The sequence below is a fragment of the Heterocephalus glaber genome, unplaced genomic scaffold (genome assembly GCF_053883595.1).
Source record: "Heterocephalus glaber isolate CG9 unplaced genomic scaffold, H.glaber_assembly_v1.0 deba00001457, whole genome shotgun sequence".
Lineage (NCBI taxonomy): Eukaryota > Metazoa > Chordata > Mammalia > Rodentia > Bathyergidae > Heterocephalus > Heterocephalus glaber.
This window is the reverse complement of record NW_028258305.1, coordinates 31,479,780-31,507,564: the sequence shown is the minus strand read 5'-3', so window position 1 is coordinate 31,507,564 and position 27,785 is coordinate 31,479,780. Positions and strand designations below refer to the sequence as shown.

Here is a 27,785-nt window from a genome sequence, read left to right as displayed (position 1 = left end):
TCTGAGATCAAAAAGGAGAAGAAAAGAAAATGTAAGAGGACCTATGTAAAGAGATTATAACAATTCCACAGAACTGAGACACTAACCCACAGATTTAGGAAACCTAATAAAGTTCCAAACAAAATAAAAAGCAATCTATACTCTGAAAAATCAATGTAACTAGAAAATACTTAAGACAGGGAAAATGTTAAATGCAACCAATAAAATAAGGTAGAAAGCAGTAAAGCAGTATAATCTCTCCATGTGCGGTCGGGAATTTAGCTCAGTGGCACTGCACCTGCCTTGCAAACACAAGGTCCTGAGTTCAATCCCTGGTACGCCCCCCAAAAAAATCTCTATGTGTGATATTTTATTTTTTCAGAAAGGGTCTCACTATGCAGTGCAGGTGGCTTGAATTCACTATGTAGCCCAGGCTGGCCTTGAACTTGCAGTGATCCTCCTGTCTCAGCCTCCTGAAAGCTGGATTACAGGCCTATGTCACCACACCTGGCATATGTCTGACATAAAATATAGTAAGCATTGGTGTGGCTCTGATTACTTCAGAAGGATGAAGGATCAAAGGAGATAATGGGCTGCAGTGCAGCTGAGTAAATGAAGCCCTGGGTTCAAATCCAACACACACACACACACACACACACACACACACACACACACACACACACACAGAAAAAAAAGGAGATAGTAATATACCTGGAAAGGTTAAAAAAAAACTGTAAAGAAAGCTGGAGACTTAAGTAGCAGAGCTTATACAAAACCTATTTCACTCTCCATCATTTAACTTCTATTTGGCCTCACTTTACCTATGCAAGAAGGCTGCAGTCACTTATTTCCAAAGTTCATTCCAGCTCAAAGATTATACTGTCATTACATATTTTAAGCAGTGGGAGGTGATTCAAATTATAATATTCTACTGCCTAAAAATAAAATGCTAGCTATTATCAGAAAGAACAATGGAAAGAAAACAGAAATTATTGCCTAAATTCTCTAAAAAGCCATCCATATATGGAATACCAACATAAGTGTTAAAACTGTCAAACTTATACAGTATATATTGTGTATGTAAAAACAGAAAAGAACAACTAAAGCGCAGTCTCTCAACCCTTGTTGCATTTAAGAACTACAGGGGAGTTAAAAACAATACTAGTCCCAAGAGTCCTAATCCTAAAATTCTGATTTAATTGGTCTAGGGTACAGCCCAGGAATAGGTAGCTTTAAAAATTCCCCCAGACCATTTTAAGATCTTCTAAGATTTCAGTGGAGGATGAGAAACACTGAAGTGACAAATAATAGGATATGCTTTAAAAGAGTTAAAAACTTCTGTAACTGTTCAAAAACATCAGAGTATCAAAGATATGAATAGAATGAAAAATGAACCTGCTCACAAAATTATAACATACTAAAATGGGGTTCATCTACTCCAAATTTAGAGTAGTTTTTAAGACCAAATAAAACTGAGGACCAATTTTGTTTTGTTTTGAGACAGGGTCACACTATGTATTTCAGGCTGGCCTCAAACATGCGCAATCCTCCTGCCTCAGTGTCCTGAGTGCTGGGATGACAGGCGTGTGCCACCACACTCAGCAGGACCAGTTTCATAGAGTGGTCAATAAATGGATATAATTTTTTTTTGATACTGAGGATCAAACTCAGGACCTTGTGCTTGTGAGGCAGGCGCAGTGCCACTGAGCTAAATCCCTGGCCTGGATATAATTTGCTACCCAAGATACAATGCAAAGTTAATCATATTCAGAAAAACTTACATGAATTTCAAGGTAGCAGACAGCTAGCTAGTAGGTTATTAAGGAAAGCAAGTACATTCAAAATTTAATCCATGTTTTTAGACAAATACTGAAGGCCACTTGTCCTTAGTGCCAGAGTCAGATGGAGAATACTGTTAACTTGCATGGTCCCAGAATGGCACTTACATACTCTAGCTTTAGAAGAGTTCATGACTGAAGATTATGCTTTTCTCCAGGTATAAGAAAATAAATGAGAGTAAAAATTTAATATCACGAATTTGCTATCATTTATTTATTCAGCACTTACTTTGTGTTATGCACCAGGACTCTGTTAGGTACTATCACTCATTTAATTCTCACGAAGTAACTTTTTATTCTCAAATTACATATGAAGAAATTAAGGTTCTGAGAGCTCATAATTTTGGCAAATATGTATTATAGGCCTGAAATACAGTACTAAACTCTAGAGAGAAAATTTAAACCCCAGGTCTACGCCATGTTGCCTTTTGAGATACAGTAGAGTAGTAAGTAGACTGGGGTGTGGCTCATTAGCAGGAGTGTCTGCCTAGTGTGCACAAGGCCTGAGTTCAACCCCAGTACCATAAAAAAAGATACAGTATATATCTATTGTAACAAAAAAGTCATTTTAAGAGCTTATTTTTCCTTTTAAATGCTCAGTAAATCTTAACAATCTTATGAAACTACTCAGTCAAAATACATTTGAATCATTTTTGGTTGCCCCTTTTCTCAAACTCACATTCTACCCCTCAGCACATCTTCTTGGTTCTACCTTCAAAACTGTGTTCAGAATCCATTATATTTTGATGATATATCAAAATACATATTCACATACCTTATCACTACCATTCTTATCTCCAGTCTAAATTGATTTTCAAAACCTAGAACTTGTCTTCCTGGCTTCTTTTTCCTTCCAGGTCTATTCTGAATCCTTCCCAAGGTTTCTTCTACAGGCGGCGTCCCTCCAGTGCTCTGCTCAAAGCATTCCAATGGCTGACCACCTTGCTGAGTTAAAAAAAACCCACTCTTATCAAGAGCACAACTCAGTAACTCTCTGACATCATTTCCTCCATTCTCTTCCTCTATTCCAACATACTTCTTGTTACTCCTCAAATATTCCCAGCATCACCCTTCCGTTGGCTGTCTCCTCTGGCCCAAACACTCCTCATTGTATCTATCACCTTTTCAGGTTTTAGCTCAAATGGTACCTTATCATTACAGCCTTTCTTCCTCCTTCAGGGAGCCCATGTTCCCCTTACCCTATGAGGACATTCATTACCTTCCAATATCACCAATATTTATTTATCACTGTTTCATCAGACTAAGATCTGTTTTATCACTGCTGTGTCTTCTATAGTGCCTATCCTACAACGGAATCTGGCGAGAGGTAGGTGCTTAAAAAATATCTGCTCAATGAAAATATAAATCACTAATGCCAAAACCCAGACTCATAAACATTCCAGTGTATACCCTACATACCACATGCCCTCCACTACTTAATCTTACCACCTCTTTCCACACAATTCCACCCAATTCTAGCATTTTCAGGTAAATAGCAGAACCTCCTCACTCCACACTTACACAGCATCCAAATCTAAAGCTCTTAATTTTCATTTTTTATTTGCATGCTTGCTTTTCCATAAACCAGTAATTTTTACGTACTATCTTAGGTTGCTATTACCTCATAAAAGTTCTTTCTTCCTGCTCTTCTCCCTATTCTCTAACTCTTCTCTCAAGCCATTCTAAGAAAATCATCCATCACCACACCTTGAAATGAGAAACACTCTGGTTCTATATGTTACTCATATTCTATCACATTAATGAGGCTCTGGTACAAAGTCATGCATACAGAAAATATTCTCAAACATTACTAGTATTCCCTCTCCAATTCCTTTTATGACTGTAAAGCTCAGTAATATCTTGATTTTTTCCCCCCATAAATTATCTATTCTCATGGGGAGGGGTGCCAAAAACAAAAACCAGTCTATTAGAGTACATAAACAATAAAGAAGTCTTTGGTACAATGTATCTGTTTTCCTACTCCCAAAATCTGAAGGAGGAAGGAAGTGGTAAAGGCATGCCAGGTACCTGAGAGCTTGGACTGCCTTTCACAACACCTCCCTGGCAACTTGAAAGAGCAGGACTGACAGGTTCCTGAAGGGACAACCGAATCTTACACGTATTTTTGTTGACTCTGGTATTAATGACATCAGATATTTAGAAATTACAAAAGAAGGGCACCAAGTGATCCATATTTCATCCAATTCATTTGATCCTTTTACTTCCTATTGTTTTCTAGAAAGATCCCAATAGTGAAAGAACAATTAAGGGAAAGATCCCAATTTAATCATGTTCTGATGTAAAGAAATTATCTTTAATATTTTCTAATTGTGTTAATATACCGGGACAAAGACCATAGATTACTGAAAATCTTCCCTAACCCCCCCAAAATATACAATACTTATTATGTTCAGAATATACAGCATATCCAGGTGTGGTGGTAAAGGCCTGTAAACCTAGCTACTCAGGAGGATCTCAGTTCAAGGCCATCCTGAACAACTTACTAAAGGCCCAGTCTTAAGGAAGGGAGAGGCAGGATGTGGCTCAGTGGCAGAACACCATTGGACAGGTTTGATCATTTAGCACTGCGGAAAAGGAGAAAAAAAAAGACAAGACAGCACTGCTTTCAAGTTTCTCCATGGAAGCTTAATTTAATTTAAGCACAAACCGAAAGCCACAATAGTGTCTTTAATATGATGAACACAAATGAGTCTTAAACTGAGTGTAAAAAATTGAACATTGACAACACTTACTGGTAAATGGAAAAGTTTAAGGACAAGGGAAGTGGTTGAACAGAGGACATGGCAGGTTAGAAATTCTCAAATTCCTTCAGGTAGGAAGGTAAGTATTTGTTTTCTTGTTTTTGACCAAATTAGTGAGGTCAAAATTTTACCTTCCCTAAACTGGAAACAAAATTAAATTTTAAGCACCTACATACAAAATTATTTCCATAACTGTACAACATTAAAGTTAAAAAAAAACACGAAAAACCTTGCCTTTAACATTTCCTTGAAGCCTAAAACTCCCATGCTCATTTACAGAAGGCATTGCTAATGATTGTTACTTTTTTTTTTCCCAGTACAGGGGATCGAACTCAGGACCGTGTGCTTACAAGGAAGACATGGTGGCACTGAGCTAAATCCCCAGCCCTTGTTTTGTTTTTTGAGACAGGGTCTCCCTGTGTAGTTCCAGCTGGCCTTGAATTCACTATGTAGCTCAGGATGGCCTTGAACTCGAGGTGATTCTCCTGCCTCAGCCTCCCAAATTCATGCACCACCATATCCAGCAGAAATGAAGGTTTTAAGCATTCAAATTTGTTAGGTACTATATAGACATGAGCAATTCATTCTGAGAAAATTTAGAAATATCAAGTAAACTATCAAAGCAATATAATAATAGCAATGAAAATGTTGCCAAAGAATGTAAGCATAACTAGAAATACACACTCAGAAGAAATCACAGAAACTATGGGTCACTCCCTGACTTCATTCATCTGCTCATCCATCATCTCCCAGAGGCCTCTCTGAAACACTCCATCTAAAACAGTTGTCTTTGCTAGGCGTGATGGCACACTCCTGCAATCCCAGGGCTCTGGAGGCTGAGGCAGGTCATACACCTGTATGTAGGTGCTTACATTTTTTTTTGGTACCGGGAATCGAACTCGGGTCCTTGTCCTTGCAAGGCAGGCCGAAGAACCACTGAGCTAAATCCCCAGCCCCTAGGTGCTTAAATTTTAATTTTGTTTCCAGTTTAGGGAAGGTAAAATTGACTTCACTAATTTGGTCAAAAACAAGAAAACACTCATCGCTGTGAGTTCAAGGCCACCCTGGACTACACATAGCGAGACCCTGTCTCACACAAAACAAAATGGTTGTCCTTATCATACTCTAATCCTGTACCGTGACATTTTCCCTCACAGCAGTTTCTACAGGCCATTATAGGCCATTATATAGCTACATTTGTTGATCGCCTTCCAGCTAAAACATGAGGGGAAAGCTTTGTCAATTTTGTTCATCCCTCGGCCTAGATGCACGTGGCTGGTACTCAGCAAATGTCTCAAATAAATGATGAAGCACAGAAAGGTTAAAGGATTTCCTCAAAATCACGGAAGTACTGGGCTGGGGATTTAGCTCAGTGGTTTTGCCGCCTGCCTGGCAAGCCCAAGGACCCGAGTTCAATCCACGGTACCAAAAAAACAAAAAACAAAAAATCACAGAAGTATAACCTTGTCTACTATAACCTCGCCTGTTTGCTCTTTCCACAGACACTTTCATTCCACCAAAGCAGTCTGTTTCAGCATATGATTCTATTTAACAGATTTCTTTTTTTAGTGCTAAAGAAAATACATGTTACCAAAAAAAGTGGCACAATGGGTAGCATTTTGACTTCAAGTGCTTCATAAACGAAAACTGAACTCGAATTTCATAAGCATACAGGATTAGCCCCTAAAACAGAAAGGCTCAACCACTCATATTTCAAGTTCCTCCAGGAATTAGTGTGTAACTTTTAAGAACAACCCATTAACCAACTGAAAACCCACTTAACCAACCTAGAATGGCCAGATAACCTTGCTTTCATTTTTTTCAAGCCCCACAGATAGCTCCTCTCCAGAAATATCTTATCTAGCAATTTATGCAAGGGAATATAACTAACACAGAGGCCACTTTAGTTCCTTTAATAGTACTTATCACATCTCTCAAAACAGCGAACATAAAAATTAACTCTTGGGAAGTTTTAAATTTGAGAACAGTAACTATCTCAGAACCATTATCTGACTGTGATCATTATCCAGGTCCTCCATTGAAAATCCATAAATCTAAAATAATATCCGAGGAAGGAAGGGGAAAAGGTGGGAAAAGGTGCAGTCGAAACATTTACATAGATAAAAAGGGAGCTGATAGTTCTAATCACATTTTGCCCAAAGTCAGCTTCTCGCCAAAAGCCTGGGCCTCACTGACACAACTTGAGTTGTCTTCTTGGATCATCTTCCTCGCAGAGAAAAGAGCCAACTGCCAGCACCACCAGCGGGGAACGTCGCTAGCCTAGAATGGGACACGCTACGACAGAAAGATCTGCCCAGCGTCTCTCAAAACTACTGTCATCTCAATTAGTTAACTTAAAGGGACGCTCGAGGAAGATGCACGGCAAGAGAGTTGCAATGAGATTGGGAGTTGAGTGCGAAGCAGCAGATCAAAAGGCGCGGGGAGGGTAAACAACGCATTAGGAGTGGCAGTGAGAAGCCGGGTGAAAGAAGTGGGGTCAACCAAAGCCAAAGATGAAGGGAGGAAGAGATGCGGAGCAGGGTGGGATGGGCGCGAGCACAGGGGGAGGGGACGCGCGCGGGCTGGGGGGAGGGGAGAAGGGTCCGGGGCGGGGCGGAAGAGAGCGAGGAGGCGGGATGAAGAGGGCCAGGCCGGGAGGGTCTTTACCTGCAGCTCCGCCCGCTCCACCTCCCACTGGGCTCTCTCCACCTCGAAGCGGGCCCACTCGTGCTGCAGGAAGTGCAGGATCCCCGGGAGGCTGTACTGGGCTCGGGCCGCCCCCGCCGTAGCCGCCCCATCGCCGGCCGCGGCAGCCTCCGGCAGAGGCCCGAGCCCCTTAGCACCGCTGGCGCCTGGGTGGTTGTTGCCGAAGAAGACGCCGGGACCCGCCTGCTCGTCCATGGCGGCCTCAGAAACCCAGGGAGCTGCCCAGGCGCCTAGCAGAGGAGGCAACGGCAGCGGCCAGCAGCGCCTCCTCCTCCCTCCGCCGCTCCCCGCCCACACCCCAGTCAGCCGAGAGCGGCAGCCTGGGCGCGGGGGCCGGCCGAGCCCGTGACGGGCCGGGAAGTGGGTCAACTGCGGTGCGCGGCCGCCCGAGGCTTGCTGGGAAATGTAGTCACGCGGCGCGGTGCGCGAGGCCTGTGGGGCTGCGCCTAGGCTCCTCTGCCCTCGGCCCCGCCCCGCCGCGCCCGGGCCTTGGGGCGGGGAAGGCCGGGTTCTTCCCGGCCGGCGGGGCGGGGCGGTAGGGTGCAGGCGGGCTGCTGCAGTTCGTATGCGGAAGTTCTCGGGCTCCACTCGGTGTTGCACACACCTGTACACGGAAGTTAACCCGCCAAAATGCCAGCCCGAGCTGCATATTTTTTAGAGCTTCTTGAGCATTTTGTTAAGAAACAAACTACAGTATCCGGTCGGACCGCAGGACTGAGGTGCTCCAGTCAGCAGCGCTCACTTCAGTCTCTCTGATCCTAGATAGACACCCCTCTGCTCTGCCGATTGTTTATCGCTGTCGCGCCTGCCTTTTTCACCCAAGGAGTCAAACCTGTTGGCTGATGGGCTTTCTCATTTTCGAGGAACACTGATCATCTCTCTCCTAAGACAACACAGCAACTTTCTGGGGCTCCTTCCAGATTCTGGTTTGTTGGCAACTGTCTGGAAAGACTCAGCTAACGTCACTTTCCCTTTTGTGGTGATCTCACACCCAATTCTGTAAGTTTCAAATGTCCAGTAACAGATGCTCTGTAGGGTTTTTTGGGGGGTGGGGGAGTCCTCATTTTTCCTATCATTCCTGGGCGGTTTTTACTGAACTCAACTAATACATTCATTGTCGGTTATATCCTGTACTGGGAATATAAAGATAGATGACACAGATCTGTCATCAAAGAGAGGCTGGCCTACAGTCTCACAGCTAAAGCTACTCTCACTCCCTAAAGCTACACTAAATGAAAAAACAAAGTCCCTTTCGCTTCCAGCTCTCTTGGGTGTCCAGGCACCTCTCCTTTTTTCACTGGTCCGGTTCCCAGTGTCTGCCACAGTTCACTGGAATACTGCAAAGGCATCCCCTCCCCCACCCCCCCACCCGCAGTGCTAGGGGTTGAATCCAGGGTCTCAGACCTACTAGGCAAGTGCTCTACCTCTTGAGGTACAGTCCTAGACTCAAGGTCTTTGCAAGTGACTCTTTTTTGGGTTATTTCTGTACTGGGGATCGAACTCGGGACCTTCCACTTGCAAGGAAGGCTCGGTGCCACTGAGCTGATCCCTGGCCCCTTAAAGTATTTGTAATCCTTTTGTGAGATAAGCTTCTAGGACATCAGACATGATGGTTAAAAAAAAAAAAGATATAGGAGGGTGGCGAGGGAAGGACATCCTGTCCCTGTCCTCTCCCCTCCCCCCCTTCTCATGCTACTCGTGGAAAGAACAGGAAACACATTGTATCTGCTCTGGTTACAAATAAGGATGGCAAGCTCTCCAAGTTATTCAGTGTTTCTGCTTTGTGAATTCATTAATTATCATAAAAAGTTGATCCAGGACTGGCCAACTTATTTTGGCTGTAAGTGCCCTTTGAGATACAGCGCAGTCCTCTTATTTCCAGGTCAAGATACTAAAGTCCAAAGGAACTGAGACTTGGCCACGAGGCCATGAGTGAATGGAAGAGCCATAGGTAGTACCCAGATTGCCTGACTGCTGGTTCAGTGATCTTTTTCATTAATAGCTTCACTTCTTTCTTATTAGATCTACCAGTTACCAAGGAGACAATAAGTATCTTTTGAGGGGGGTAGGGATTGGGGATGGAACCCAGGGGCTACATTTTCCAGGCCTTTCTTTTTTTTTTTTTTTTGGTACCCAGGATCAAACTCAGGACCTTGTGCTTGCAAGGCAAGCAGCTACACCACTGAGCTAAATCCCTGGCCCTTTGGTTTTCTGTTTTGAGACAGGGTATTGCCCAAGTTGGTTTAACTTTGGTTCCTCCTGCCTCAGCCTTCCAAAGTGATGGTATTTCAGGCATGTGCCACTGCACCTGGCTGCACAGTTTTTTCATCTGAAGGGTTTAAGTAATCTGACTAGTTTGAATGTTAACAGCTATTTTTTCCCTAATAGAAGACAGGACAGACAATTCCTTTAAGTCAGTCTACAGCAGATTATATAACAGTTAAATGTATAATATGGACTATTATACATATACAAAAGAACTTAATTCGTAGTTCAACTTTCTCAGAATTTTTTTTTTACTTTTTAAGGATTCTATTCCCAAAATAGCACTGATGATGTAAGTCATGAGAACATCAGGGTATCAAAATGCTGAATGGTTATTTGGGGAGGTGGTGGAGGGGAAGTTGATTTTAAAAAGATGTGTTATGTACATGTATCAACTCCCCACAAATAAGGTTGAGGGTCCAGCACATTTTTGCTTAAATTTTTGAACACCCATGTTTTCTTACAAGTTTTAACCTATTCTTCATGTATTCTATCTTTCCCTCTCTATTCTGCAGGCTCTCAATATGCTACTATTGTTCAATATGTGTTAAATATAGTACTTGCAGTTGTTCTGTGTAATGGAAAATTCTACCATTATCTGTTATCTCCTTTCCCAGATTTCCCCTTAGAGGCAGGACTTGGAATAACAAGAGTAGGAGAGTAGAAATGGCTTGAACCAGCTTACAGATACGTCCACATGAACTTACAGTAACATGAGCTGATTATGTTAAAAATTAAGGAAGCAATACATACAAATCCACTGTAGGAGTCAAAGACAATATGAATAATATGGTTCTTAGTATATGACAACAGCCAGATTAATGCTGCAATATTTTTATAAGAATATAAGCAGATTAAAACATGAACAAAAATTAACTAGGAGAGGGTGTTTTTAAAGCAAGAGTCAAATACTTTAGGAAAAGTACACAGTATATATAAGTTTAAAGCTCTAGAGAGCAAGATGAAAAGTAGCAACTATTTTACAACTAATACTTATTGAGCATCTACTCAATAAAAATGATGCATTTTACATGCATGAATCCAATCCTTATAATGTCCCCAGGACATAATTACGAATATTATCTTCACTGGGCAGCTAAGGACACTATCACCTGGTAACAGACATCAGCGTGAAATAAATTGAGGAGATGAAGGCAGGAGTCAGACTATGAAGGGACTCCCTCCAGGATTCCATAAAGGAATCGGTCCTCATACTAAGGTAAATAACTGAAAAGTAATAAAGATGAAGGGATTGTTTATTTTGGGTTTTTCTTTTTTCTTCTTTTTTTTTAAGACAGGGTCTCACTTTGTAGTTCAGACTGGCCCTGAACTCACTATGTACCACAGGCTGACCTCAAACTCATGGTGATCCTCCTGCCTCAGCCTCCCAAGTGCTGGGATTACAGGCCTGTGCCACCACCCTCGGCCTACACACGGAGGGATTTAAGACTGAGGGGTGGTTACTAATGGACAGTGAGGGAGAAAGTGGGAAGTATCAGTGATGACACAAAATTTTATTGTTTAACAACAGAAGAGTTAAGTTGTTTACTGGGAGATCAGAACTAGGGAATCAGGTTTTAGGTAAGGAGATGAAGAGTTCAATTTTAAATTAACTGAGGAATCTCCAGACCAGCAAGTAGGGAGTCATCTATGTAAACCTGAAGAGTGAAGAGAGGCTAGGGCTCCTGCTTAGCCTAAGATGGAATCCCTGCCTGGAACTCTTTTTCACGACATTCTTCACACACCTCCCTCTTACTACTGACCAGAGTCTGTGATTTTATTATGTCTGTCTAATGTAAACCTATGATGATGGCAGATTCTTTGCTTGACTGTTAACTATTATATTCCCAATATCTGGCATATATAAATTGTCCATGTGCTCGCTTCGGCACCACATATGCTAAAATATGTAAATTGTCCAATGAATGAACAAAACACTAAGAATCCTATCACAAAAACTCTGACAAACAAATTCATTCTTCTTGTATATGTCCAATATCAAGGAATGTACCAACCATCATAAGGCAATCTTTTGTTTTACAATAGCTTTCTTGATCAACAACTGGGATCTCATCTTAATAAAAAGCTTTTGCACAGCAACAGAAACCACCAACAGAGTGAAGAGACAACCCACAATGTGGGAAAAAATTTTACCAGCTATTCAGATAAAGGACTATTATCTAGAATATATAAAGAACTCAAAAAAATCAGGCCCTTCAAATTTAAAGACCCACTGCAAAAATGAGCATCTGACATAAAAAGACACTTCTCAGATAAAGAATTAGAAACAGCAAATACATGAAAAAATGTTCAATATCACTGGTCATCTGAGAGATGCAAATTAAAACAATGCTGAGGGCCAGGGATTTAGCTCAGTGGTTCTGATGCCTGCCTCACAAGCGCAAGGTCCCAAGTTCGATCCCCAGTACAAAAAAAAAAAAACAAACCAACAAAAAAAACAATGCTGAGATTATCTCACTCCAGAAAGAATGGCTGCTGTCAAGAAATCAACCAATAACAAGTGCTGCCAAGGCTGTGGGGAAAAAGGAACCCTTCTCTGCTGCTGGTGGGAGTGTAGACTGGTGCAACCACTGTGGAAATCAGTGTGGAGATTTCTCAAAAAGGTAAAACTAGAAGTTCCATTTGACCCAGTTAAACCTTTTCTTGGTATCTTCCTGAATTAAAAGCATCATACCACAGTGATATATGCACACTCATGTTTATGGCAGCACAGCTTGTAATAGCCCAAATGCCCATCAACTGATGAGTGGATAAAGATTTTTTTTATACACTGGAGTACTACTCTGCCATAAGGAAGAATAAGCTTCAGACATGTATAGCTAAATGGATGGACTTTGAGACCATACTCTTTAAATGAAATAAAATCGGACACGTGTAAATACTGCATTGTTTCTCTGGTATGAGAAACTGAATGTGGAAATAAGGACTGAGATGTATAATGGATGTTGGGAAATGGGAAGAAAGTGTTCAAATGGGAAGGGGAACAAGGGAGAAGGGAGGGAGAAAGGAAGGAAGGGACAAGAAAAAAAGTGAAAATAGAAGGAAAAAATGGAAACAAAGCTTTTGTACATAGGGAAGGGAGGGGGCTTGAGGGGGGAATGGAATAAAATAAAATAAAATTTATTTTAAAAAATAAAACAGCTTTCTTGGAAAAAACTTTTTTCAAGACAAGGTCTTGCTAAATTGCCCCAGCTGCACTCGAACTTGCAACCCTCCTGCCTCAGCCTCCCAGAGTACTGGGTACTAGGATTATAGGCATGTACCACCATACCTGGCTGATAACTCTTTTGTGTTCAATTGCAAACAACTTATTGGAAACACTGATATGTTGGTGGAGGCGAGCAATCTGGTCCTCCTACCTAAAGATTAACAGTCACGTTGTCCTAAGTCACCTGGCTTAGATGCACCCTAGTTTGTCATCGTCCTTGACAAGTCAGACCCAAAGCTGACACTCCAACCCTCTCCCCACAGATACACAATAGTACCATCAATAATTGTACTTTCAGTAAAAACAGCTCAAACTCCATTAAACTTTCTGACTAGCTCCTTAAAAACTTATAGCCATCAAAAATGCCATTAACAAAACATAATGTTTAGGTATATCAAAATATAAAGTTTAAGTGTATCTAAATACTTGTGGTCAGCCAGCCACAAGGATGAACACCTGTAATTCCAGCACTCTTGGAGGCTGAGGTGGGAGGGTTACAAGTTCAATAGTATTACCAAAAAATATGGCTATTTAAGGTCTCCAAGCCATTTTCTTGGAATTAGGAGAACAATGACCCAATATCATTTTCATGTGTTTACTCCAAAAAATAATGCTTCCTATAACAATCGATCAAAATTCAAACCTGTCATATTTATAATCCCTTTAGGAAACTGGTATGCTAATTTTATTTTTAAAAAGTCAAATGCATCTTTATTAAAATGAAAAACTGGAAACAATATACCCAAGTACGTAAGCGTTGCTGTCAATGACACACCAACTATTAAGTAGCTATTAAAAAATGAGCATTAGTAAGTCTGTCCTATAATGTAAGAGTCATACTATGGAAAAATACTTAGAAAATCAATGGAGAAGGCAGGATAAAACCATGTACCATAATTACAACTACGCAGAGACTCAAATGTTCACATGAACTTGTTCTAGATGGTAATTTTCCCAAAATTTTAATGAATGCAAGTTTATGATTAAAATTGATTAACTTACAAGTTATAAAACTGCTTTTTCCTGACTCTTTTATACTCAGACAAGAACACTTTTTTGTTTCACAAATGAAATGAGAAACATTTTCCTGTACAACTAGAAATAGGTTAGAAGAGATTTAAAGAAGGGATTAATAATCAACATTTTAAAAAAGCCAAATAAGTCCCCTTAAATTTTCATGGATTCTTTGAATTTTTTTTTTTTTCTTTTTCGGTACCAGGGATCAAACTCAAGACCTTGCACTTTCAAGGCAGGCGGCCGAACCACTGAGCTAAATCCCCGGCCCAGTTTCTTGGTTTTTTGAAACAGGGTCTCACTATATAGTTCATCTGGCCTAGAACTCCTGGCAATCCTCCTGCCTCAGCTTCCCGGGATTCTTAGAATGGGGGGGGGGGTGTTTTTTTGAGACAGGGTCTTGCTTGGTAGTTTAGGCTGGCAATGAACTCACTATGTAGCCCAGGCTGGCCTCCAATTCGCAGCTATCCTTCTGCCTCTTGCCTCCCCCGAGGGCTGGGATTACAGGCATGTGCCACCACGCCTGGCTTAAAATTCTTTTTTTTTTTTGGTACCAGGAATTGAACTCAGGACTGTGCGCTTGTAAGGCAGGTTGGGGAACCACTGAGCTAAACTCCCGGCCCTAGAATTTTAATTCTAGAATTGAAAGTAAAGGGGGAAACAGTAAAGACAAGTAAATGTAAGAATAACAGTGCCTGAAGTGGAAACCATGAGGAGTTCAAATGACCAAAAAAAAAAGAAAGAAAAAGAGAAAAGATTTCTGGATAGGGACAAATGAATACGTTTTCTTTTAGAAAAAGAAAGGATAATTGTAACTGGTTACTTAGACATGCATGATTTTCACCTGTTTAGTGACAGCATCAAAACAAGCTCAGGGTAATTTTTCTAAATTATGGTTGACATGAAATTCTTAAGTAAAATTCTATAAAGTCCAAAAGTTATAAATTAATAAGCTTTCAGATGGGTGAGGACTAGAAATAGGCTTATAAATGATTAAGGTTTAAAAGTAATCAAATTGATGGAAAATATTAAGACAAGAATTTTATTTATAATTATATTCTACCCATTTCTGGTATCAGTCTAAAAGTTCCAATTAAGATGAAAAAATGTGAGTAGTAATCCATTTGATTAAATACGTATTGAAAATCAGACTGATTATATACATTGTCATTGTTTGAAATAAATAGGAAGGTCCAATACAAAGCCTGGCAGGCAACAGAATGGCAGCTCTTACTGATAGTGGTGAAGTACAATATTTTAACATCTGTGCCTGTGTTATACATTTAATATATTTTATGCTGCCATACTCTGGTGGTAATTTTACACACATGTAAAGACTATTTACCAGATTGAGTAAGATTATATGCCAATTTAAAAGGATTGCCCAAAAATTCATGTTTTATCATTCTCTTGGAAAAAGTGGAAATATACAAACAGATGTACTTTTTAGATATGTAAAAGATCACAGAGAGAATACCTACTAAATACTTCTTTCAATTTTATAGATAAGAAAACTGAAGGCCGTGTGTGGTGGCACACACCTGGGATCTCAGCACTCAGGAGACAGAGGCAGGAGGATTACTGAAAGTTCGAGGCCAGCCTGGGATATACAGTGAGTTCAAGGCCATCATGAACTCCATAGTGAGACCCTGTCTCAAAAATCAAAACAAAAATGAAAACAGGGCTGGGGATTTAGCTCAGTGGTTCCGTTGCCTGCCTCAAAACTGCAAGGGCCCGGGTTTGATCCCTGGTACCACAAAAAAGAAGTGAAAAAGAAGAAAAGAAAACCGAAGCCGCAAGGGGTTACAGGGAAGTTCAAAATTTTATCCCTAATTGATGGTAGAACCTATTCAGAACAGGAGCATCTGACTTCTGAGCTTATTCTCTAGTTACACTGAGAATTCAAATGTATAATAGTAGTAAGAATTTGTAAAGCAAACAGCAGACACTTCATTTCTTATACTGTTAAACCTCTCAGGTTATGCTTCATAACCTACTGGCTATAATAATGTTTTCCCTATCAGCTTCATGACACAATGTTCACCATCAAATAAATATGAGTATTCAGGTTGAAAAAATCTCATGGGCTTGCCAATGAAATTATTAATAAATATAAATATTTAACAGTTTCCTTTTATAGACATGACCATAGAAAACTAGGAGTCAAACTGTCAGTGGGTAAGAAGAGTTTAGAGAAAGTATAAAAAAATGTACTAACAGAAAGAGAAAAAAAAGACATCACAGAAGACAGGGAAAGAGGGAAAAAGAAACATTGCTAATGCATGATGTAGTATACCCTGACAAGAAAAATGATGGAAAAAGCCTAGGAAGTACCAAGAACAGCAAAAAATAGCCAAGGCAGAAATAAATACTGCATAAATAGATGAGTGAAAAGGAGTTTTGTACATACATGTATGTGTGCAAAAAATAAGATCAGGGAAGCTCCTTACAAAGCTAAGCATAATTACTATTTGAGCCAACAAGTCCACTTTCTAGGTATATACTGAAGAGATTTTAAAACATATGTCTGCACAAAAACTTGTATATAATTGTTCAGAGGATTATTTCTAATAGCCGAAAGGTGGAAACTACCCAAATGTCCTTTAGTTGATGGATGGGTAAACAAAATGTGGTATGCATGCAATGGAATATTATTCAGCCATAAAAACCAAGGTAGGGGAGGGGATTTAGCTCAGTGGTTCCACCATCTGCCTCGCAACCGCAAGGTCCCAAGTTCAATCCCTGGTACCAAAAAACAAAAAAAACCCAATGTGTTGATTCATTTTACAACATGAAGTCAAGAAGCCAGTCACAAGAGACTACATATTATATGAAAAATCTATAGTGAAAGAAGTAGGTTAGTGCTAGCCTCAGGCTGGGGAGAAAATGTGCGGACGGTGAGATGACAGTTTAAGGATATGTGGTTTCTATCTGGAGTAGTAAAAATGTTCAAAACTGACCCTGGTGATGGTTGAACTACCTTGTGAATAAACTAAAAACCACTGAATTGGACACTTTATTTTTTATTATTTTTTATTTTGGGGGTTTTTTTTGAGACACAGAGTCTCACTATATAGTTCAGACAGGCCTTGAACTTTTTTTTTTCCCCAGTACCAGGGGCAGGCATGGTGTCACTGAGCTAAATCCCCGGTCTTGAACTCACTTTGTAGCCCAGGGTGGCCGTGAACTCCACAGCAGTCCTCCTGCTTTAGCTCCAAGTGTTGGGATTACAGGCGTGTGCCACCATGTCCACCTAGAATTGGATACTTTAAATGCATGAATTGTAGAGTATGTGAATGAACTTTAATGGACTTTTACCAAAAATAAAAATAAACAAAAAAAGTAAAAAAAATTTGAAAACCCAAGTCAGAAATAAAAAATTATCCTGTAGAAAATAGGTCAGTGAGAAAACACATGAAAGTGCCTCCCTGATGTATCTAAAGGACTAAGTGAGGAAGAAAGACAAGATGTGTGAGCTGCCAATTGGTGTAGGTAACAGCAGGTGATTAAACTTGGGGTACTCGCCCTGAGGTATATCTCCAGCCTTTTATTTTATTATTTTGAAACGGGTCTCACTAAGTCACTATTGGCTAGTTGAGGCTCAAACTCATCATTCTCCTGTCTCAGCCTCCCAAGCACTAGGATTAGAGGCATGCACCCCCACACCCAGCTTTATATTTTGAAATGGTCAGAAACATCCTTTGCTTTTTTTTTTTTTGGTGCTGAACATCGAACTCAGGACCTTGCGCTTGAGAGGCAGACAGCAGAACCACTGAGCTAAATCCCCAGCCCGTCCTTTGCTTTTAATATAGTCAATGTTACACTGTCTGGTAAAATTTGGTGTTTAAAATTTGCTAAATACTATGGCAAACATTCATTTCATCAATTATCTATTTTGCATGGTAAAATTCCCATTACATGAGAGACTGGCATAACCATAATTATGACTAATTCATTTTTATATGCCCTGAAGCACTTAGCTCGATGCCTTATACACAGTAGGTATTCAATAAATATTTAATGAATGAAACTAACGAGCATAATCAGAATCCGAGGCTCTGTAATTACAAAATATTACTTATGACAAATTTTAGCCATTAGTAAAAAGTAGAACATTATGCCACATTTGAGATACTTTAATGGATCTTTAAATGCAAATTTTAATTCAGTTAATAACTAAGTTATACACAAGCATAATTTAGTAATTTAGTATGAAAATAAAAAGATCCATTAGAAAGATAAGGATATTTAGGGAAATGCTTAGAAAATGTGATTTTATTCATAGTATATACACCATGAAACAGAGATTTTTCTATTATTTTGGTTATGTAAAAATTAAAAACCTGCTTGTTTTTAATTGAATTTTTTTCATGACAAACATTGAATTTTCACCTATTTTTCCCTGATAATATCTATAGGCTACCAACTACATGATACAATTATGTTTTTAGCATTTAAATTTAAAAGACTATAGCTCAGTATTTAAAAAATAAATTATGGCCTGGGGGTTTAGCTCAGTAGTTAGAGCACATGCTTAGCATGCACAAGACCCTGGGTTCAATCCTCACAACCAAAACAACAATAACAACAAAAAGTTAATTAAAGAGAATCATTATTGAGAGAACAATGAAAATACATTCAACACATGATTTTTAAAAAATCACTCCTTAGAAACCAGTAAGTGGTATGAACATTATTTCACTTAACCTCCTTGGAAGGAATATAATATACTAATATACAAATAAAACTGAATTCTTAGCTTGGAATGATACAGTGGCTATCACTAACTAGATTAAAATAAAGTAAAAAAGAATGGAAGAACACATTAAAAAAAACTTGTCTTTAGCTTAATTGTTGGTGTAGAATGTACGGTTGGGGCTGGCTGCCTGGCAGCGGCTTTGGCCTGGCTTGCTTGGCTTGCCCGCACAGCAGTTTCCAGGCGCACTTTCAACTCAGGAGCAGCCCCCATTACAGTCTTGAAAGCAAGTGGGTACAAAGGTCCAATGTGCATTAAATTCTGGAGTGCGAACTCATGAAGATCTTTGGAAGCTGAACTTGCTGAGCCAAAAGAATTTTCATCCAGCAGGTAAGAGATCAAAGTGGGCACTAGAAGAGCAAGTAACTGGACTCCTGTAAATAACAAACACAGCACAAAGAGCAGTCTGAATTGAGTGTATATGATTATATGATTATATGATTTTTTAAATACTAAGAATATATTTACATATTATTGGGTTCACTAATGTCCTTGAAATAAGTGACCCTTTTTCAAATAAGAATGATAGGTGTAAAATAGCCAAGCACTGTAACCGCAATTCTCAAATCAGACTAATTTGTAGTATTATTAGTGAGCTATATTGATACAATAATAAGCACCATCAGATTATAAATGTTTTGTATTATAGCAAGACTTATAAGAGGAATAGTAAGTAGTTGGCTTTTTAAAAAAATTAAAATTGGGCTGGGGATTTAGCTCAGTGGTTCCAGTGCCTGCCTCGCAAGTGCAAGGACCCAAGTTTGATCCCCAGTACCAAAAAAAATTTAAAATCTAAGCACTCAAGAGGCTGAGGCAGGAGGATCACCACAAGTTCAAGGCCAGCCTGGGCTACACAGTGAGTTCAAGGCCACCCTGAACTGCATACTGAGACTGTCTCAAAAAAAATAAATAAATAAAATCTAAGGCTAAATGTCATACAAAAACAAAGATAGGGCTGAAGTAGAAATCAAAACATAGGGCTAGAGGTGTAGCTCAATGGTACTTGCCCAGTACTACAAGGTCCAGGCTCAATCCTTTCAACCACAAAACAACAACAGTAAACAAAGGTAAATGAGTTCCACCAATGAATATAACATTATTAGGAGGGTATCATCAAATGTATATTAACTTGAAGGCAATATTTTAAACTTACCTTTAGACTTACACACACACACACACACACACACACACACACACACACACACACACACACACACTTTTTTTATGGGCTGGATATTGAACCCATGCTAGGCAAATGCTCCATCACTGACCTATATGTCCGGCCCTCTTTCTCTATTTTTCACATAGGGTCTCACCAAATTGCCCAGACAGTCTCAGTATGTTGTTAAATTCCTAGATTGGGCTCATATTTGTGATCTTCCTCATTAGCATCCCAGAGTACTGGGATTATAGGGATGTACCACCATGCCAGGCTTAGTACTTAAAATATTTCTGAGTTGAGTCATTCAAGATCAACTTGTAAAGAAGTGCACTAATTTAAAATTAAATTTACCATGAGGACAGGTAAGGAAGAGAATCTTGAAAAGTGGAAACAACATTCAACCATCAGATACTTTAAAAATAAAGATAGTTTAAAAATTTATTCTTTTGGGTCAGGGATTTAGCTCAGTGGCACAGTGCTTGCCTCGCAAGTGCAAGATCCTGAATGATCCCTGGTACCGTAAAAAAAAAAAAAATTATTCTTTCTATAACAATTACAAATCCTATTTTTAAAGAAATAATCTTGATAAAATCAAAACTTAAGCATTAAGAGAAAAAGAAAAGTACATACTAAGCTGCATAAGTCTGGTTAAATGGATCTACATGGTGGTTTTCCATTAAATAAAAAATATAAAAATTTGAAGTACTTTAACAATGATGTTTGGTATTCATACTTAACCAGCTGTATTTGTTACAAGGCTTTTATGAAGAGCAGAATGTATTATTTTATAAATCTATAAAGCAAGTTGGGAAGGTGAGGTAGGAGACTGCAAGTTCAAGTTTAGCCGAGACAACTGTCCCTTAGTAAACTTACTGTTGCAAAGGCCCGTGTCTGAAATCAAATAAGATATATATATGATACATATCTGCATTTTAGACTAGTGACTGGCTTATTTACTGACAGGGTCTCCCTAGTTCAGGCTGGCCTTGAACTCACTGTATAGCTCAGGCTGGCCTCCAACTGGCAGCAATCCTCCTGCCACTCAGCCTCCTGAGTGCTGGGATTCTAGGCATGTGCCACCAAGTCCAGCTGAACTAGTGGCTTTTTTTGTTTTTCTGTTACCGGGGATCAAACTCAGGGCATGCACTTTCGAGGCGGGCAGTGGAACCACTGAGCTAAATCCCCAGCCCTGAACTAGTGGCTTTTTAAATAAAATACTTACTGTTCTGTTCTTCTCCAAGGGCAACCAATGTCTCAAGAACTTTAATTCCTTCTTGAACAGCTAAAAGTTCTGTGTTACTGGCTGGTCTGTTTCTTTCAACAGCTTTTAGCTTTTCAACCACTATTGGTGCTAAAGAATGGATATAGGGAGTTGAAAGGGCACGATTGGAATGTTGGAAGACTGACAGGAGAAGCTGGTAACATTTGGCTTGAACCTATATAAGAAAATCATTTTATCAGTTAACATGTGCAACAGTTTTCATGTAAGTGCTTAACAATCACACTGCACTTTAATATCTACTGAAAAGAAGGGGTGGGGCCAGGGATTTAGCTCAGTGGCACCCGGCTGCACCTGCCTCACAAGCCCAAGGTCCGGAGTTCAATCTCTGGTACCAAAAATAAAAAAAAAAAAAAAAAAAAAAAAGAAAGGGTAACTGCAGGATGAAAACAGAAGTATCATTTTTCATTAAGAGAAATGGAGAATAATGGAACTTTCAAAAACTAAACAAGAAATTAATTTTAAAATTTCTTATATATTAATTACCAAATCACTATGCTTCTATAATTCACATATTTCTATAGTGTGGCAGAGCAAGTAACCAGGAACTCCAATTTCTGTTTTTAATTCTTCCTTTCTTTTCTTTTTTTTTTTTTTGGTACTGGGGATCGAACTTGGGTCCTTGCGCTTGCAAGGCAAGCGGTGGAACTTTAATTCTTCCTTTAATGTACAACCGTCTCTCTCATTTAACCTAATAGAGTACAGAAGGCAAATATAGGAATAATCTGAAAAAACAACTAGAAAAATAAATTGAGCTGGGCGTGCATGGTGGTGCACTCCTGTAATCCCAGCACTCAGGAGGCTGAGGCAGGAGGATTGATGTGAGTTCAAAATCATTCTAAACTACATTGAAAGACCTTGTCTCAAAAAGAAAAAAAATTATAATAATAAAGGAAAGAAGAACATTTCATCATATATGGGATAAACAGTGGAATAAAATTGTTTCAGTGCTTTGGTAGAATACAAATTGCCAAACTTCACTGGAATCAGAAATTACCAGGGAACATTTAAAAAATGTAGATCTCTGAGCCACAAATCTGGGGACCCTAACTCAGGAAGCTAACAGTAGTGGGCAGCAATGTTCCCAAACTGGTCTTATTTTCCCCGATATACAGCAGGTTTGAGAACGATTAGTTTAGACTTTGATACTATAAAATAATAAAACATGTTTTCTAAACAAATTTTGATTTCTAATAGGTCCATTAAAACATGTAGCAATGTAAATTTATTCTTTAATATCTTTGTTATGTAAATAAATATTGGAAAACATCATAGACTCATGTAAGTCTCTACCAATGACAAGGGGTTAATCAAACATTTCAGATATTGCAGAATTTCTGCATATGTGAGTAAACATACACATGTTTTCTAGATTTTTCCACTTAAAAAGTATACTGCAAATACTTAGGTTTTCATTTTATGTATTACAGTTTTAGGAACCAATCTGAACATTGCTTGATAAAGTATAACTTACCCATGGGTCACATGAATTTAATGCATTTTTAAATCTACTCATACAGCCACTCTGTAATGACTGAACTCCTATTATTTCACTACTAGCAGACCACAAGAAGAGTGCAATTGCTGTTAGCATGCTTACTTCATCAGGCACAGACACAGAATCCTCTGAAAAATAAAGATGAAAGCAAAGTGCTATTTTTAATACAGTTTAGAATTCCAATATTGAACAACTTTCTTTTCCCCCAATATTTTTAGCAGTATTATCTCAATCTCAAAAAAAAAAAAAAAGAAAAGAAAAACCTTGAGCAGTGTATCAATTAAAAATATACATTAGAAGGGGCTGGGGATGTAGCTCAGTGGTGTTGCGCCAGCCTGAGTTCGATCCCCAGTACAGCAAAAAAAAATTAAATAAATAAATAAATACACACACACATTAGAAAATTATCATTTTGAAAGTATTATAGTAAGTGACTCAGGCAAAATGGATGCTAAAACTGTGAAAACAAAACAAAATAAAACTACTATGTGAAAAGTTTGAGGAGAGCAGACAATTGAGATAGTCTCAAAGTATCTCATCACCATTTATTTGTTAATTATAAAACAGAAATGGCAACTTTAAAAATGGACACACATGGCAGCCACCATTTTAACAAAGTTCTTAAACTTAAGATTTCTAATAGAGGCCAGGAATTTAGCTCAGTGGTTTCACCGCCTGCTGAGCAAGCGCAAACTCAAGGACCCGAGTTCGTTCCCCGGTACCAAAAAGATTCCTAATAGAGGGACAAGGCAACATTACATGCCTCTTCATATGATGCAAAGAGAAAGATATAACATTCCATGTGTAGTATTCCTACGAAAAATGCATAAAGAGTTTAAACTGAGAAAAAATATTTAGACTATTCTAAATTGAGGAACAATGTACAAAGTAGATGGCTTATATTTTTTTAAAACATTAATGTCATAAAAGATAAAGGCCAAGAAACAATTAAAGAAAATTAAAGCAACCAAATAAAAAGTTCTAGCTGGGGATTTAGCTCAGTGGTTCCGGTGCCTGCCACGCAAGTGCAAGGTCCCGAGTTCGATCCCCGGTACCCAAAAAAAAAGTTCTGTAAAAGTCATTGTTAGGACAGCTTTTGAAATCTGCATATGAACAATAATAGCACTGTATTTTGTTAAATTGCCTAAATTGTCTAAATTTGCTAATTCTTCTGTGGTTATGTAAAGAAGGTCCTTAAAATATCTATGAAGTATTTACAAAAAGAGTCATGATTACTTCAACATTTTCTCAAATGGTTCAGAAAAATTAATAATAGGATGTGTAGATTATACAGGGAACAATAAAACATGTTTGGCAAAATGCTAACAAGTCTCTAGGACAAGGGTATACCACTGTTCACTATTTTATTCTTGTACCTTTTTTTAAAAAAAGTTTGAAATTTATTTCAAATCAAAGTTTCTAAAAATGAAACATGTAATACAGTAATCTTAAGGGGATTCATTACATTCAAGGAGATTCGTGTACATACATGTGCAAATACTTAAAGATCTCAGCTCTTCTAATAAGAAACAGGATTTCCATCTAGTACAGCGCTTTGTTAAGCAAAGGATCTGCTTCTCTTGTTATACAAATGCCATACAGATATTCTGGTGGCCTCTTCCAGTTACTCCACAACTGACTGTTTCCTGAAAATTCAGGTCTGGACAGAATACCTTAGGCAAGGTAACTCTATTACCAGACTTTTAAATTCACTTCAAATAAATGAATTAGCACGATAAAATATTAAAATCTTTCCTTAAAATTGACAATTAAAAATACTGATTGTGAATTGCTCCCCAAATTAAATTAATATTTGTATTTTTAAACAAATTCTTAATTATTTATTTATGTGTCCATCTATAGATATATATAAGTGTTATATTTAATGTTTCTTCAGTTGGTTCAAATTTTTGTTAAGAAGCAAAATATTATCTGGGCCTGGTGATGTACACTTGTAATTCTAGCACTCAGGAGGCTGAGGCAGGAGGATCGCCATGAGTTCAAGACCAGCCTGGGCTATTGTGAGACTTTATCTCAATCAATCAATCAATCAATCAATGCAAATATTAACTCTTAATAAAACTAAAATAATTTTAGTTACCTTAATACAACTAAAACATTTTCCCTTATAATTTTTAAAAATCACATTATAAAAGTAACACACGTTTATTATTTAAAATATAAGAAGTGTATGGAAAATAAAAATAAAACTTGTAATTCTACTATTCAGTGACAGTTTAGGTTTAATTTCTAGGTTTGGGCTTAATTTTTTCTGGTCTGGGTTAGTTTTATATACTTGCTTATAAACATTAAGATATATATATTATGTAATAGCTATAATGGACATATAATCAAAACTAATACACCATCATGTATAATTTTCCCAATGCCAAATAAGTTATATTTATCATTTTCATTACTGTAAAATAGATACATTGATAAGTAAAATTGAACTTAATTTTTTTATTAACTTTTGATTAACGACAGAAAAGGAGCATGCTTGTATGTTTTCTTGAACCCAAGGCATCCGGTACAGAGTGGCTTACCACTGAGCTACAGCCTCAGCCACAGAATGCATTCTTCAAGGTTCTTTGTATATCCTGCAGAATCGATTCTCTATAATTTTAACCATTTTAAAGTCCCATTAGCAAAATGTGAAAATGATCTTTTGGTACCAATTCCAGCTGATCAGGAAGATGACTTTGAGGCCAGGCAGGGCTACACAGCAAGTTCAAGGCTGGCCCAGACTACATCACAAAAAATGTTCTCAAGGAAACCAAATTTAAAAAAAAAAAAGAAATTTAAGCCAGGTGCGGTAGCACACATCTGTAATCTCAGCACTTGGGAGGCTGAGGCAGGAGGATCACAAGTTTGAGGACAACCTGGAATATATAGCGAGTTCGAGGCCAGTCTGAACTACATAGTGAGACCCTGTCTCTCAAAAAAAGAAAAGAACAAAAACTGTATTATTATTTGTTTAGAGATAGGGTCTCGCTATGTAGCCCAACCTGGCCTCAAACTCGCTATATATTCCAGGTGAGCCTCCTGACTGCAGATGTATGTCATCATGCCCAGCTTGTACTTCTTTACTTACGAAGTTTGGCTGATTTTTTTATATGCTTTATGGTCATCTCCATCTCCTTTTGTCTTTTAATTTGTTTTGTATGATCTATGATTGAAAAACACAGTGAATGTCCAAATTAAAAAATTATAGTAAAAGACATATTTCCACTATCTCCCTCAAAATATAACCATTTGCTTTGAACACACTTATCCCACCTTCTGAGTACTTCTGGAAGTCCTCTTTCTTGGGTGTCTTTAGTTGTGCTGTTATGGCTGCCTCAACATTCTGAGTCAACTGAAAATCTTTATCTTTCAGTCATTTTGACTCTAGAAAGGGAGCTTTGGGGGAAGAAGCCTACAGTGTCAGATCCAGTGAATAAGGTGGATGTGGACACATTGTAATTAATGCTTTTTGAAGGCTGCCTTTTCATTGGATGGCCCTCAGCAGCAGCATTCAGTATATTTCTGACTTCCAGAACTACTTCAGAAAGTGGCAAAAATGACATGCTACGTGTGTTCTAAGCACCGGGTTGGGGGGGGGTATTTTGAGAGAGACTAATGGCAATGTGTCTCTTACTGTAATATTTAAAAATTTAAACATTCACCATATTTTGAGCATACTCATATACTGATGATATGAACACTGACTTGAATATTGTCAGTTTTCAGCTACTCTTTAATGTAAGACATTTTGCTCAACAGAAGTTAATATCTATATAGAGCAATACAATATTTTCCTCTGCAGTATCTTCCACTGAATTATAGTTGGTCTTCTGCCATTCTGTCACAAAAGGTTTTCTTTGTTTTTCTACTTTGTTGTGTTTTTTGTTTCTTGAGACAAGATTTCACTGTGTAGCCCCGGCTGGCCTCAAAAGCACAGTAACCCCGCTACCTCAGCCTTCTGAGTGCTGGGATCACAGGAGCGTATCACCACACCCAGACTGCTTTCCTGTTTTTTAAAATTTTGTGATATTACTCTTATCTAGTATTTATTTTTATTCATGATATAAGGTGAAGACCTAGCTAGAGTTTATTTCTCCTTCAGCTAGCTGGCACAAAGCATTTGAAGAATAACGAATAACCATTATGGTATATGTTGCTCTCAGGTGAATACACACTGGTTTCACAGCTATCTCTTTTACTCCACTGCCCCACCCACGGACTGTAGACCAATGCACAGTTTATGATAGTGTGGAAGTGTGTTAATAGGCAACATGACAAGTCCTTCCTTATTAGTCTTTGTTTCTCATTTTTGCATTTTATTTATAATACAAATAAAACTGAAGAGGAAAAGTTAAACACAGAAGGAAAATGGATAAAAATATAAACAAGCATTTTCGCCCAAATTTAACACATACCTTAAAAATACAAATTAAAACAGTAAGAGTACATTTTACCCATCATACAGCAAAATGTAAAAGTATGACAATACCAAATACTGGTGAGGATGTAAGGAAATAGAGATTCTTATACATTGCTAATGTAAATGCATATTCATGTGACTGAGTAACTTGGTAAAGTCTGATAAAATTAAAGTTAAAATATGGTATCAGTTCCACTTTGATGGGTATACCCTTGGAAATCTCTAATAGCATCCAGGCATGAGGAATCTAAAAGATGTTCAATGCAGTAATATTTGCAACTGGGAAAATTACAAATAGCAAAAATAGCCATCAAAAGGGGAATGAAAAATAATTGATAAATACATGTAATAAAAAGCTACATAGAGGGCCAAGGATTTAGCTCAGTGGTTCCACTGCCTGCCTTGCAAGCACAAAGACCCAAGTTTGATCCCTGGTACCAAAAAAAAAAGCTACATAGAGCCAGGTATGGGGGCACACTCCTATAAGCCAGTAGTGGGGAGGCTGAGGCAGGAGGATGACAAGTTTGAGGGTAGCCTGGCCTTTACAGAAAATCTGAGGCTACTGTGGGCTACACAGCAAGACTGTCTCAAAAAACAAAACAAACCAAACAAAAACTTCAAAGGAGAAGAAAAATAGGAATTTTATATAACAAAATTGATAGATTTTTAAAATTAAATACTGAGTAAGGGAATACAAGTAAAATGAGGTATTAAGATATTACTTACATAAATTAAAAAATAAGCTTGAATGCTGTATCTTGTTCAGTTATTTGCCTCTATATAATACATATAACGTATTAACAGATAAGTATATTAACAACTTATAAATATTAATATAGCACATCTACTTAATATAAACATATACATATTT

At 38.3% G+C, this 27,785-nt stretch overlaps 2 protein-coding genes and 1 long non-coding RNA gene across 10 annotated transcripts in view; 1 reads left to right on the top strand and 2 right to left on the bottom strand.

Annotated features, from left to right (window-relative positions):
* Strn (striatin) overlaps nt 1-7,480 on the bottom strand; it is a 117,776-nt gene extending 110,296 nt beyond the window's left edge. For all 4 annotated transcript variants that reach the window (XM_013070172.3, XM_021253721.2, XM_087216135.1 and 1 more), the window contains exon 1: nt 7,247-7,480. In XM_013070172.3, the coding sequence (XP_012925626.1) occupies nt 7,247-7,480 (234 nt within the window). The remainder of the gene's footprint in view (nt 1-7,246) is intronic.
* Nucleotides 7,481-7,698: 218 nt separating this feature from the next.
* On the top strand, nt 7,699-11,996 carry LOC147827022 (uncharacterized). The gene is made up of 2 exons (XR_015453009.1): nt 7,699-8,284; nt 11,597-11,996. It is a non-coding gene; the product is annotated as an uncharacterized LOC147827022 (long non-coding RNA).
* Nucleotides 11,997-16,808: 4,812 nt separating this feature from the next.
* The window catches only part of Heatr5b (HEAT repeat containing 5B), a 102,319-nt gene continuing 91,342 nt past the window's right edge, over nt 16,809-27,785 (bottom strand). For 4 of the 5 annotated variants that reach the window (XM_021253722.2, XM_013070176.3, XM_013070173.3 and 1 more), the window contains exons 34-37: nt 25,583-25,657; nt 22,465-22,616; nt 20,934-21,147; nt 16,809-18,923 (exon numbers count right to left, since the gene is read on the bottom strand). In XM_021253722.2, coding sequence (XP_021109381.1) covers nt 18,619-18,923; nt 20,934-21,147; nt 22,465-22,616; nt 25,583-25,657 — 746 coding nt within the window. In that variant the 3' untranslated portion in view covers nt 16,809-18,618. The remainder of the gene's footprint in view (nt 18,924-20,933; nt 21,148-22,464; nt 22,617-25,582; nt 25,658-27,785) is intronic. The other variant, XM_021253723.2, reaches the window with a different exon arrangement.